At 39.0% G+C, this 12851-nt stretch overlaps 1 protein-coding gene across 4 annotated transcripts in view; it reads left to right on the forward strand.

Annotated features, from left to right (window-relative positions):
• The window catches only part of KCNQ5 (potassium voltage-gated channel subfamily Q member 5), a 270357-nt gene that overhangs the window by 211910 nt on the left and 45596 nt on the right, over positions 1 to 12851 (forward strand). For all 4 annotated transcript variants that reach the window (XM_062608199.1, XM_062608200.1, XM_062608201.1 and 1 more), the window contains exons 4-5: positions 11010 to 11185; positions 11617 to 11742. In XM_062608199.1, coding sequence (XP_062464183.1) covers positions 11010 to 11185; positions 11617 to 11742 — 302 coding nt within the window. The remainder of the gene's footprint in view (positions 1 to 11009; positions 11186 to 11616; positions 11743 to 12851) is intronic.

Raw genomic sequence — 12851 nt, forward strand, 5'->3', positions numbered from 1 at the left:
AATTGTCTTTTGATCTTACTTTTATAAGGAAGGGTAATTAGGAGGCATCCAACAGGCCTTCTTATTTTCTGCTAGTTTGCATACCTCTATCTGTCATCTCATATTTGTCTTCTGACTAACTACTCCTAAATTATTCAGTCCTTTCTCCATACACAAGTCTTGCCATGCCTGTAGATATTTTTTCTTGCTGATAGCTCTCTGGTTTTCTTACAGTCTGATCTAATGAGCCTCTTTATTCATCAGGTGGGTGTGTGTCTGGCTATCCACCTTGCCGCCTTTCCCTCCAGAAATCTTCAGGGCTTTTTTATCCCCACAACAATAGCCTTTTTCAGTAAGGTCTCCTACTGTCATCCAGGAAAAAGCTTCAGACAAAGTGAAGTGACTAGCAAACCTTGTTTTCTCAGGGCTTGTAAGTCAGAAAACAGTTACTGGGCAAAGTAAGTGAAGATTTATGGGAAGCATCTGCATGAGTTACTCATGGTTTGTTTCTTTGGTTGGACACAAATTGGGTTGGTGAACACCGGGTCAAAGATACAGTTTTAAATGTGTTTCTGTCAGCCTGTCTTAAAGCCAAATAAAATTCCTACTGAATAAATAGCGCTTTATTCTTTCTGGCAGGTACATAATAATAATGCTGAAGATCAATTATTGGAGAAGGCTAATAAAGCATAAATTCATGAAAGGCTTGCAGCTGAGCTTAATCTTAGCTTGCAAGAGACCCTTAGACTTTTAAGATCTATTGAACCAGCTGTTAATAATATAAAAATGTTTGCTGAGGACTTATTCAGCCCATAGAAAGAGTGTGTATTCAATAGGGCCATGAACTTTAATTGCTAGCAGTACAGGTGAAATGTTCCCATTAATGTTATTTTTATCCAGACTGAATAAAAAATGGTAACCATAAGTACAATTTAAAATTCAGTATTTGTGGAGCTATTGTGAATCTCAGCCCACAGAGAAATATTTCGTCCATTTATAACCAAAGGTTAAATGACTTTATTTTGGTATATTTGTCATCATGGCCTGAAGGCGTGCTACTTTTACACAGGAACAGTGTATATATACTTTCAGTACACTGGCATAGTAATGCGTAACACTGGTTGATCCATCCTTGTGGATGGAATTAGGATCTCATGATAAAAGTTGACTTGAAAATGACGAAACAAAACTCCAATCCATCTTCCTCATTCTGGCATTTCATAAGGGAATATTTAATTTTCACATCTAAAAAATATCCAATATTGACTCTTGAAAATAGTCCTTGCTTTTCTGTTTCAAAACTTGTTTGACCTGCTAAGTCAAAATTTGTTGTATTTGATTACATCACTAACAAGTGTCTTTGACTTGTTTCCAATTTGGTTTCATTTTTCTTTGAGGGCAAGAGCTCTACTCAAGGTATAATGAAGGAATATTAAAGTGCCTATGAAGAAAGGGGTTTACTGGTGCTGCTTGGAGTATTAAAAGGTAGAGGAGATATGGATTGGTTGTCATCTTTAATGTAGAAAGACTACACAGTTCCTTTCTGTGGTTGAGGCAAGCTAATTGTTTTTCATTAGGGTAGGCTGAAGAAATGTGCTTAAAAACAAATGGAGGGTGTATGAATTCAGTTTTAGGTGACATGTTTGGTTTATGTTCCCTTGGACCACTTTGCTTTGCAGTGTCTCTGTGTGTGTGTGTGTGTGTGTACTGGGTGTTGGTGGCAGGGGCTTACATGCTTATTCATCCTATTTGATGTGCCGCAGAGGAGAAAACTGAGCTGCCAACATATTGTGTTTCATCAGTTGCTGCCAACCTCAGTCAAGTGACACTGTCACCCCAGCTCAGGTAAATGCGAGGCTCAGACCCACACTGGGGTGCGGCGATACCTGCAGGTGCCAGGGCAAGGTATCACTTGTCTTGATCCTGATCTGGGGCTCAAAGTAGTCTGCCCTTGCAGGGCCAGGCTTGCCAGTGACATGCCATGGGGTACAGCTCCATTTGCACACAGCTGCTCTGCAGAACTGACCTCATCCCCAGCACCAGATTCTGGGGGCTCTCATCAAATACAGAGTTTCAGCATCAGGTCGTGGTGCTGTGGGTAATTCTCATAGTGCTGGCAGTTATAAAATACTTGAATCTTTGATTTCCTAAAGCATGCCTGCAATTTATTTTCCATGGCACTTAAAAGTCATGAAACAGAACCTATTTGATATTATACTGTGCTGTAGTTTAATGCCAGCTGGCAACTAAGCACCACACAGTAGTGATTTCATAATGTAAATACATATTTTATATTATACATTACTTCATTATTACATGTTATATAGGTTTTATATATCATGTAAATAATGCTATATATTATTTTACATGAATCTTTTAAATTTTAATTTAATTAATCTTAAATAGTTCTAATTCCTACCATTTTCTCTTTGTCAGAAAAGATAGCTTTACATGCAAGTGAGTTGCTTTTCTAGATAGACCCTCTTTGGCTCTATAAAATTAACAAGTGTCCTAGGAAAAAGGTATCTGTATTTCCAGGAGGTTATTTTCATTTCACATTAAAATATTTTGCTTATTCAGATTACTCCAATACATTGCAAATGAAAACTATAGATGGAGAGAAGGGTTCAAGATGGTTCATCTCTTTTGATCTCTTCACTGTAGTATTGCCTACCTGCTGACTAAGGAAAAATCCAAGCTTCTATGCACAGACCAGATTTAGTGGATTCCTTAGTATCAGAAGTCAGTGACAAATGTAGCCATTTTCCATTGTTAGAAAGGAAAAATAAATCATTAGAGTAGAAGTGGTAACTTCTGGTTGGTTTTGTTTTTTTTAATTCCACTTCAGTGCCTAGACAGTATTACACAAATTTGTACAACTTCTTTCTCTTCTGCGTGCCACTGCCACACATCCCGATCTTCCTGGTTTTCAACAGCAATAAAAGACAATTTTCACACTCATCTGTATTTATCTCTGCAAATTATCTTGATACACAAAACTATTTCACTTTCCTACTTCTAAAACTACCAAGTTGTTTTGCATCTTGAAAAAAGATTGCGAAAGGAAGCAAAATCACCGTCTTGTTTTGCCTGTAATGACAATTAAGATGGTTTCCATCCAGAAACTGTTATATATTTGAAAACACTAGGACCTTTTGGCTGGAGTGACAACATCTGCAAAAATCAGACAGCGTCATCCATCCCAAGAATTTCCTGAAGATATCCTGCCAATTACTTTTACTAGTAGGTGACGATTAATCATACCCTGCCTGGCATCTGAGCAGAGAGATCTGATCCCTAACCAGAAAGAAAACCTATATTCAGCTGTAGCTGAAAGCAAATTTTGCCAGGACTCAAGATCCTGGGCACCGTTATTTTTAGTATATCCAAAACTCAGATTGCCTCATGTTGCCTGGGGTTTTTAGTTGTTGATGGTGGTATTTAGGCTTTGTATTGCTCTGCAAAATTGAGGCCTTAATGCTGTAAATCTGCTCAACCTTTTTTGGGAGGTGCAGAACTCAGCTTCCTGCCTCTCCAAAACTACTCTAGAGATCTTCAGGTGATATAATTCAATGGATGACATTAAGCTTTTTTTATAGGTGGAGAATAATGCTTGAGCATATTCTATTTCAGAGAGTGAACTCAAGTGACCTCAAAAGACCATGTGGCTCCTGATTAATCTCTTAAGAACCCAGTTTGTAGATTTTGACAATCTTGTACATAGTGAATTGTACTTACCAATAAGATGTACTACCAATAAATAGTTCTGCTTCTTTCAATGGGGTAGTTTACAAAATATGATAACATCCATAATCTTTCTAAATGTGATACTATTGATCGTCTCTCTGTTCAAAGATGGAATTACAGGTTCAATCCTTTATGAAAAAAAAATAAGATTCTGGACTTTTTAAAGATAAAAATATTGAAAATTCTTGTTTTCTGGGGTAAATACTTATGCAAGGTCAGTTGAAGTTCAGCTGTATTAGACTGAATTTTTCTTGCATAATTATGTGAAATAGCCCACTGATTTCATAGCAAGGGGAATATTCAAAGAGCAAACAAACTGCCACCTGGTAAAAACATTACCATTTGCCGCTTTACACAGTAACTGTTGCAGCATACTCTAATCATGATTTTTATTCTTTGGCCTCTTGAACCAGGAGAGGGAAGTGGTTAATCCCTTCTTTGAAGCTAAAAGCATTTTCAGCCAGTTATGATGAAATGACCTTTTCTATTCTGTGACCTTTCTCAACAAGTGCCCAAGGAATAATGATACAATTATTTCCCTCCCTGAATATCCCTCTGTTAGGGTATTCAGAAGCCTTAAACTCTCTATCTTTCACTTTTTGTTTGTTTGTTTGTGGGGTTTTCTTAGCTAGCTCACAGGAACACAAAATACACCAATACATTAGTAGGCTGTGAAAAAAGGCTTCTGTTCCTGTAGCGAAGTTTGTATAAACAGATCTTTTCTTTTAGGAATCTGAAAAAGAGCAACCTTATTTTCATGCACTGATATATGGCCTAAGTCAGGTGTCAGTCATTAGGCTATACCATAAACTGCTTAAAATTGCCGATTTGTATCAGTTTAGTATAGAGCCCATTGAATATATTTTTGTTATCGTAATTCTATAGTGTGACGTGCTCAAATACAGTGCTTCAAAATGTGTGGTAGTATCTGATTAAAATTCAAAGTACATTTCTGCATTGATTAGATTATACCCTATGGTCCCAACCAGCTTGCTGTGGAGATTGTTGTAGACAAATTGAAGGGAGTTCTGAGAACAGCAATAAGTACAATGAAGCTACTGGAAGGACTGATACACAAAGAAATATTAGAAAGACTAGAATGCTGGTCATTCCCTCTCTTCCGTCACTCATACCTCTTAGCAACTCAGAATAGAAAGTTATTATTTCTATGTAGTTGTTGTTAACTGGATTAAAACTTATTTAAACTCCTCGGTGAGTGAGAATAGTTGCTCACTGTCCTGTAATATGCATGTTTAGCCTCTGCTGTGGCAAACACAACCAGTGTCAAAGCACCCTTGGTGCTCTTAGTCAGTTATGGAACCCAGTGACTCTATAACGCCACAGAATCAAGAATGTTGTTTTTTTCAGGAGTAACTTTGAAATTTAGGATAATGAACTGTCCTGAGAACTATTCATGAGAAATGACCACTAGAAGCTGTGCCTTTTCTCTGCGTCAGTTGCCAGTTAGTTTTCTTTGTGAGTTAATACAGCTGCAGGCTAGATAAAACACACTCTTCAAACTTTCTGCTTATTCCTGAAGTTTTGGAGACAGATGTGTCCTACTCTTCTCCTAGTTTATTGCCTCTTTGTACTGTTCTGTAGCCAGAGCAGACACGGTAAGACACATCCTGCATATTCTTAACAAGAATGTGTGAACTCGGAGCATTTTCTGTGAATGCCTTTTTGATGACATACTCATGATCCTAAAATGATTTAATATTGTTCATTTTCTGTTCAGATGAGATCAGAGAAAAAAATATCGCAAGATTAATTTAACCTGTATTAGCTCAAAGTGTCATTTTTACTTAGGAGGAAAGGAGCCACTGGTATCATCTTGCACTAGCAGGTTCAATGCTTCTGCCTATATCTTGTGCTCATACTTTTGGGGACTACAAAAACTGTGATCCATTAAAAGACACATAGAAACATATGGGTAAAATTAGTTCAGCAAGGAGTGCAAAGTCATGCACCTGTAGAGGAACAACCTCAGGCACCAAAATGTGCTGGGGGACACCAAGGTGGAAAGATCTTGACAGAAGAGAGAGACCTCATAGCAGCCTTCCAGTATCTGAAGGGGGGCTATAGGGATGCTGGGGAGGGACTCTTCATTAGTGACTGTAGTGACAGGACAAGGGGTAACGGGATAAAACTTAAACAGGGGAAGTTCAGATTGGATATAAGGAAGAAGTTCTTTACTGTTAGGGTGGTGAGGCACTGGAATGGGTTACCCAGTGAAGTTGTGAATGCTCCATCCCTGGTGGTGTTCAAGGACAGGTTGGACAAAGCCTTGGGTGAGATGGTTTAGTGTGAGGTGTCCCTGCCAATGGCAGGGGGGTTGGAACTAGATGATCTTAAGGTCCTTTCCAACCCTAACCATTCTATGATTCTATGACATTAAAAACATCAGCATTAAATGCAGGCAACAGGAAAAGCTCTCACATCTTATACACTAAGGCTTTGGAAAATGTGGAAGAAAGATAATGCAGGTTTGTGTATTAGTTTCAACATGTACATGAGATTTGAGCTGGTGAGAGATTGCCATGAATTACATTTCCTAATATCATCCTGACATTCTTTCTGTAATTTTAGAGATTGTCCCAGTGGCATATCAAGATTTTGGGGCATTTTGCAATATCCAAGTAAACCTTCTGTATTCACCCTTTTACCTATATAACTGGGTCTATTATCATACCTTTGAATACTGTAAAATCTCACAACATCCAAAAAGTTCATAGTAGTAAAATTACATAGAGAAATCAATAGAAGTGAAACAATCCATTATGATGATTTGTCCTGCCTCCTTTTTTATCGTTATTAATCTCTCAGTCACAGAGTTGTCATTAGAAGTGCTTATAGCTTAGAAATACTAACTACACCTTCAATGACAACCCAACCAGTCATTTCTGACCAAGCTTGAGCAGGATAAGGCAACCCAGCACTGGCCTTACTCTGTGAAGTGGGGTCCTCAGGCTGGCACGTCTCATGAGCTATTTGAATTTCACGTTATTGCATTACAAGTTACTTGTCTTTATTTACATGTCACTATTTTAGTGGGATTGGACAATACACAAATATAATCTATTACACACATGAGTCCTGGGCTCATCTTCTTGTATTTTCCAGGGGGAGGCATGGTTCTTAAGATGTTGGCTTTCAACTGAAAAATCCTTTGCTAAGTTACTATTAACAAAACTTTCATGCAGTCTCTGGGGTTTCTTGAGAGGTACTTGGAGAAATGTCTGAAGTGGAAGAATTCAGTGTTTGAAATTTAATTTGAAATTGTAGTACTCAAAAATGGACATTGCAAAAGCTGCTGAGAAGATCTGAAATCTCAGACTGGAGTTAGCAAGAGAGGACACTATCTGCAAGGATGGAAATATGGGAGAGATTCTTAAAGAGTGAATAAAATCAGCATAACAGCTGAAGACATGCTTAACATTTTGGAAGATCACACACAAAGGTCTTAGTTTGGAAAAAGTCAGAGAAGTAAACATACTCCAGAAACTTCTGTCTTCTAATAAGTCATTACAGGGAAGTTTGGAATTATACTGCTCATTACTCACTCTCGTATCACAGACTTTCCTGGTGCTTCACAGCAAGATACAGGATGAAACTTGAGTCCCTGTTAAATTAATGGAAATATTCCAATTTACTTCTTCCCGATTTTCTAGTTTTGCCACTAAAATGTAAAGAGGAAAATACTGATAGAAGTTTGCTTAGGCCTTCCTAAAATACATAAATAACATGGAGATTTTAACTAAATTCAAGTGGAATGTGGAAGGAAGTTCAGAAGAATATTTTGCTCTCTTGCTTAAAAGAAGGCGAATAGGACCCTGAGACATGTTGGATTAAAACGTGGCAGGGAGAGAGTCATAAAGTACTTAACTTTTCATTTTCCTGGGTATGTTTAGATAAGAAAACCATGCAAGTTTAATATATTCAGAAGTTGCTTTCAGCTGTTGCAAGCTTTTCTTTGGACTCTGATTTCATTCCAAGAAGAGTTTATTTTGATTTATCTTACACCTGTTCCTGAATTTAAACTATGCTGAAATAATCTGCCTGCCTGCCTTCCCTGCTTCCAAGGGAAACACAGCCAAGGAGGGCTGCCTTAGATAATAGAGACACTTTCCTTCCTTATTGCCAGCCTGAGGATTTGGTGGGGGTGTTTGGGAAGGGGAGTGTGGTATTGTGAAGTGGTGAAAAAAAGGAGAGAGCAAGGTGTGAAAAAAATATCAGCACCCTGGGAAGGCTCTTTTCTCTCCAGCTTTCTTAAACATGTGCCAGTGCATTTTCTGCTCCCTCATTCCCTCAGACGCTCCTCCCTTTGCCTCTCCCCATCCTTGCTCTCCGTCTATAAGGGTATACACAAGTACGTAACTCCCTCAGACCAATGCTTTAAAAAAGCAAAAAGAGAGCTATGCTGCTGTTGGCTTTTTTGTCTCTCATGGTCAGAGGGGACCAGAGACCCTCTGTGAGGCAGAGGGCTCCCAGCAGCACAGGGCAGATGCTGCGTGGTGCTGGCAAAACTGAATTAATTTGAATTTTCTGCGGTGAGGTACCTCCAGGAAATTCCACGTTATAAGAAAAGCTGTCAGAGCTCCTGGAATGAGCAGAAACAAGGGCAAATCATTGGTTTATGTAAAAAAAAAGTCCTAATGAGAGTTGTTGAGAGTAACCAAAACCGCTTTAATAACGTATCATTCATAATATTTGGGTGGCCTTATGCTTTTTAAATTCTAAGAATGATTTGCAGAAGTGCACTCTGCTTTCCTAATGATACCTGGTTTGCTGAGAGCCAGTCACTTTGCTGTTGTGCTAGGAGCAGCCTGGGACAAGCCAAGCTAACCAGTGACACTCCTTTTTCAACACAGTTCGTATTGCTCAAGACTTCCCAACATGCTCTATGTGAGTTTCAGATCCCAGTAAACACACCTAAATATAGAAGTTTGCTTGTAGGTGGGTATGCGTGTGCTACATGTCAGTACTTCCAGTATAGCCAGTCAAGATCTAGGGCTTAGTTCAGCAGAGGACATAGAGATGTCACCTGTTACATGATATTCCCTGCTCTACAGCGACTTCCCCTGGAGGGCACAGCCCTCCCAGGTCTGAAAGCATAGCTGCTGGAACTAGGGATGTCTCAGATATCTTAAGGCATCTCAAATGGCACTGGACAAATAACTTTGGGCAGCTGAATTGAGCCTTTTTTGTACCAAGCCCAGAGAGCAAGTCAGCTGAGCAGCCAGCAGAAGCCTTCATGAGGATTAGCTGCACCTCTCTGAGTTGACGTGATCTCCTTGTGCTGCACAGGGAGTTAAGACACCTACTTCACATGTAGACACCTAAATTTAAATGCCTTCACATAGAGCTGAATCCCACTCCATCTATTTTTCTGATCTCCATTAGAATTTGTGGTGTCTTTAACTTTTCCTGGTCAGTTGTTCTATATCTAAACTCTCACTCAGGCCTCCTGAAGCTCATTGTCATGCTCTTGAGAATTGTACCGTGCAGAAACGCCCCAGGATACTTTATCCATTTCTGTTTCTCGATCTCTGAACTCATTGGATTTACATCTACAAGCAAATCTAGTTTTTTTTTTGGTAGCCAATTATGTAGTATCCACCTATGATTCACCTGTGTAGTAGCTAAAGGCATTTTAAAATGTCAGAGCCTAGGAACAAGCAGAATGTCAGCCTTAGCTAACATACTATGTCCAACAGTGACACTAGCCAACAATAAACAGTCAGGGAAGATTACACAAGTAGGGCAAACACACAGTGATATTTCTTCATGAGTCTCTCAGCCTCCAACAGCCTGATGCCTGGAGATTCCCTGGGCCAGAAGCAGGCTCTTGGTATTAGCCCTATATTAAATCTTCTCCAATGAGATCATCCTGCTGGCTTTGAACCTATGTAATTTTTTAGCATCTTGTGGCAAGGATTTTCACAATTTAACAGGACGGTCCTTAAACCACAGGTTGTCTGTACCCTTAGTATTATAATAAAAGGACAAAGCCATCTATAGGTAAGTTCAGAGAAACTTGGGTTGTTTGCAGGTATTTGGATCTCAACTTACCTTGGTGACTGAGCAGAATGAACCAAAGCTATTTCCTACTGTACTGGAGCAGCAGGCTAGGGAAACAGACTTCTGCTTTTAGGTACAGCCAGTCTCTCTCACAGCTCACCTGTGGGGGCCTTTTTCACTTACTGGGTCATTCTTGACTTGTAGGAGCTATGCTTGGGACAAAATGAGTGAAAGAATCAAAACTCGCGTCAACAAGAACTTGCTTTCAGTTCTTCACTGGCAAATGTGCATTTAGAGTATCCTTGCATAGAAATACACAAATACCACAAAATCCTAAGTTTTTAAAAAAGCAGTTATTTCTTACAAAGGCTCTTTAAGCTTTTAAAGAAGGTCAGGAAATTAATTCTGAAGTGATGAAGTAGCACAGAACTTGTTCTGTGCTTTTCCACTCTGCACGCCTGTGTGTCAGCCCCAGTCATCATAAAAGAACATTTGCTTTCTCAAAGCATCCATGTGCCATGACTGTGCTGCTTCTCCTCATCTCCCTTTAAACGCTGTTCTGGCTCTAAGGGCAGTTGGCTGATTAGTTCATGCATAACAAACTGGCTCTCACAGTTTGAATCTGTGACCTGAAGAAATAAATCCTAACACTTGCTGGGCTTCAACAAACTTTCCAAGCTGCCAGATAAAAGAATGCTGCTGAGTACTCAGCACTGCATTTCTTCCTTTCCAGGAAATGGTACATCAGGGGAGCTGTGTTCAGAAACTATAAAGCCTCAACCACACAGTGTTTGTCCTCATAGAAAATTAATATGTGTGATTTTAAGGCCGGTTCCACTGGACGCTCACCACTGGTCTGTTCTGTTCTTTTTTTTTTTTTTATCTTTATTTTCTTCTTTGCATTTTCATAGCAGATTTGATACAGGAAAAGATAGAAAGGGAGAAAATTCTAGTCCGTCTACTTATTTGTACACTTTGCTACATCGGGCTTCAAAGCTCCTTCATGAGCTCCTTCAACACTGCTCGTCTTATCCATATGTTTTCAAAATTAACTACCCTCAGTTTTCACCCTGGAGTGACCCAAGGTAGTTTTTGACACCAGCCTTGACCTCGTATCCCTACCTCAAACAGGAATCTCAGTGCTTTGGATTCCCACCCATTGCAGAAGTCTCTCTTTTGACCCCCTCATTCAGCTCATGTACTTGTATACATTATTTATTGGTACTTGGACATTAATTTTTTCTGTAATATATTTCTTTCAGACATCATTGTTCTCATCGCTTCAATAGCAGTTGTTTCTGCAAAAACTCAGGGTAACATTTTTGCAACATCAGCACTGAGAAGTCTTCGTTTCCTACAGATCCTTCGTATGGTGCGCATGGACCGAAGAGGAGGCACTTGGAAATTGTTAGGTTCAGTAGTTTATGCACATAGCAAGGTATGTAATCCTAGATGCTGATTTTGTCTGGTTGATATCTTCACTTAATGCGATTCAACAAGAAGCCAAGGAAACAAACATTTATCAGTTTTGAGAAGAATACCTAAAATTTTCTGAAGTAACTTTAATTGCAATGGGCACTAGCACAGCTACATAAGGCCATGTTAAATAATAACAGATTTAGAATGCTGAAAATGTTGTTCTTGATATGCAGTTGTAATTTGATATATATTAGTGAAGTTGCTGCAGCATCAAACCATGGCAGCAGATTCGGTGTACTTTCAGATAAAATTTGTGTCCTTGGGGAAACACTTGAGTCTTAACTGCTCAAATGCCAGAAAAGCGTATAGATCTTTTCATTACATCTTCCTTGAAATGCCATTCTGTTCAGTCTTTCAAAGGGATGTTGATCTCTGATTTCTTTTATCTAGGAATTAATCACAGCCTGGTACATAGGATTTTTAGTCCTCATCTTTTCATCTTTCCTGGTTTATCTGGTGGAAAAAGATGCAAATAACCAATTCTCCACATATGCAGATGCTCTCTGGTGGGGCACAGTAAGTACAGAAAAATAATACTTTTTAACCAGCATGCTAGAGTGCTTTGAATGTCACATACTGTGGATTTTAGCTTAGTGTGCTGTTCAGTGAATTGTTTTCACTGGCAGAAAACTGGTCAGAGAAGCTCCCTCCTCCAGTTAATTCATTTGTACATCCATAGCTCATTTCACCCCTTCCTGCAGAACAGGTCTTTAAGTGTTTATGCTGCGAACCACACCACTAAACCTTCAAGAGAAAAAAAAACATTTTATTTTTTTAACCCAGATCCTTTCAGTGGTATAGTTTGTAACATGGTGCCACAAAGAGCTGCTTTGATCCTAATCAGAGGGCTGTAAGCTGCAGTACACAAAGACAAATAAGTGTTGGGAAAGAAAGAGGAAAAAAATTATTTCATCAGCTTTGCAGCAAAGAGTATCATCAGCACCCCAGATGTTGTTTCTCCTTCCTTTGTACCTTGAGCACAAAAACCAAGAATAAATAAAAGCCCTGATTTAGTTGAGCTCATGATTAACTATCAAATCAGTCGTTTTGACTTTGTTGAAAAGTACATGCCTGAAAGACTGCTTTTCTGAAAGAAGGAAGACTACATGAATGCTTACTTGTTTAAATAAACTCAGCTTTGAATTAATAATGAAAAACTAGGTGTGAATTTTTGATATTTTTTTTTTTTTAATAGCATAATGTGTAGGGGGTTTGGCTTTAAAATGCCCTATAGTGAGCTAGACTCTGTGTGGGAATTACTAATGCAGCTTAAGAAATCCCCCCTAACAAAGCCTATGGCATAGGTATTGCCAGCCAGTATAAAACTGCTTTTCTTTTGCTTCTGACAGAGTAGAACAAACACCATGATCTCTGACATGTCTGGGTAGTGAAGTGATGCCTATAAGATCATTAATGCTGGCACGAACTAGAGCACTCATTAGTTTTCCTGGAACAAGTGCAAGACCTGAACCAGACTTTGCCACCTTTCCTCGTCATAGGGATGCAGAAATGAAGCTTTCTCACTTCAAACCATCTGCTGAAAAGACTTAATCTGGACTCAGTAGTATCTGAAGGCTCCGAGCATTCAATTGGGTAAAAGCCCTTTCCAAAATGCTTGAAATCCT

The sequence above is a fragment of the Pezoporus occidentalis genome, unplaced genomic scaffold (assembly GCF_034315485.1).
Source record: "Pezoporus occidentalis ecotype Australia unplaced genomic scaffold, CSIRO_AGI_Poc_V1 ctg13, whole genome shotgun sequence".
Taxonomy (NCBI): domain Eukaryota; kingdom Metazoa; phylum Chordata; class Aves; order Psittaciformes; family Psittacidae; genus Pezoporus; species Pezoporus occidentalis.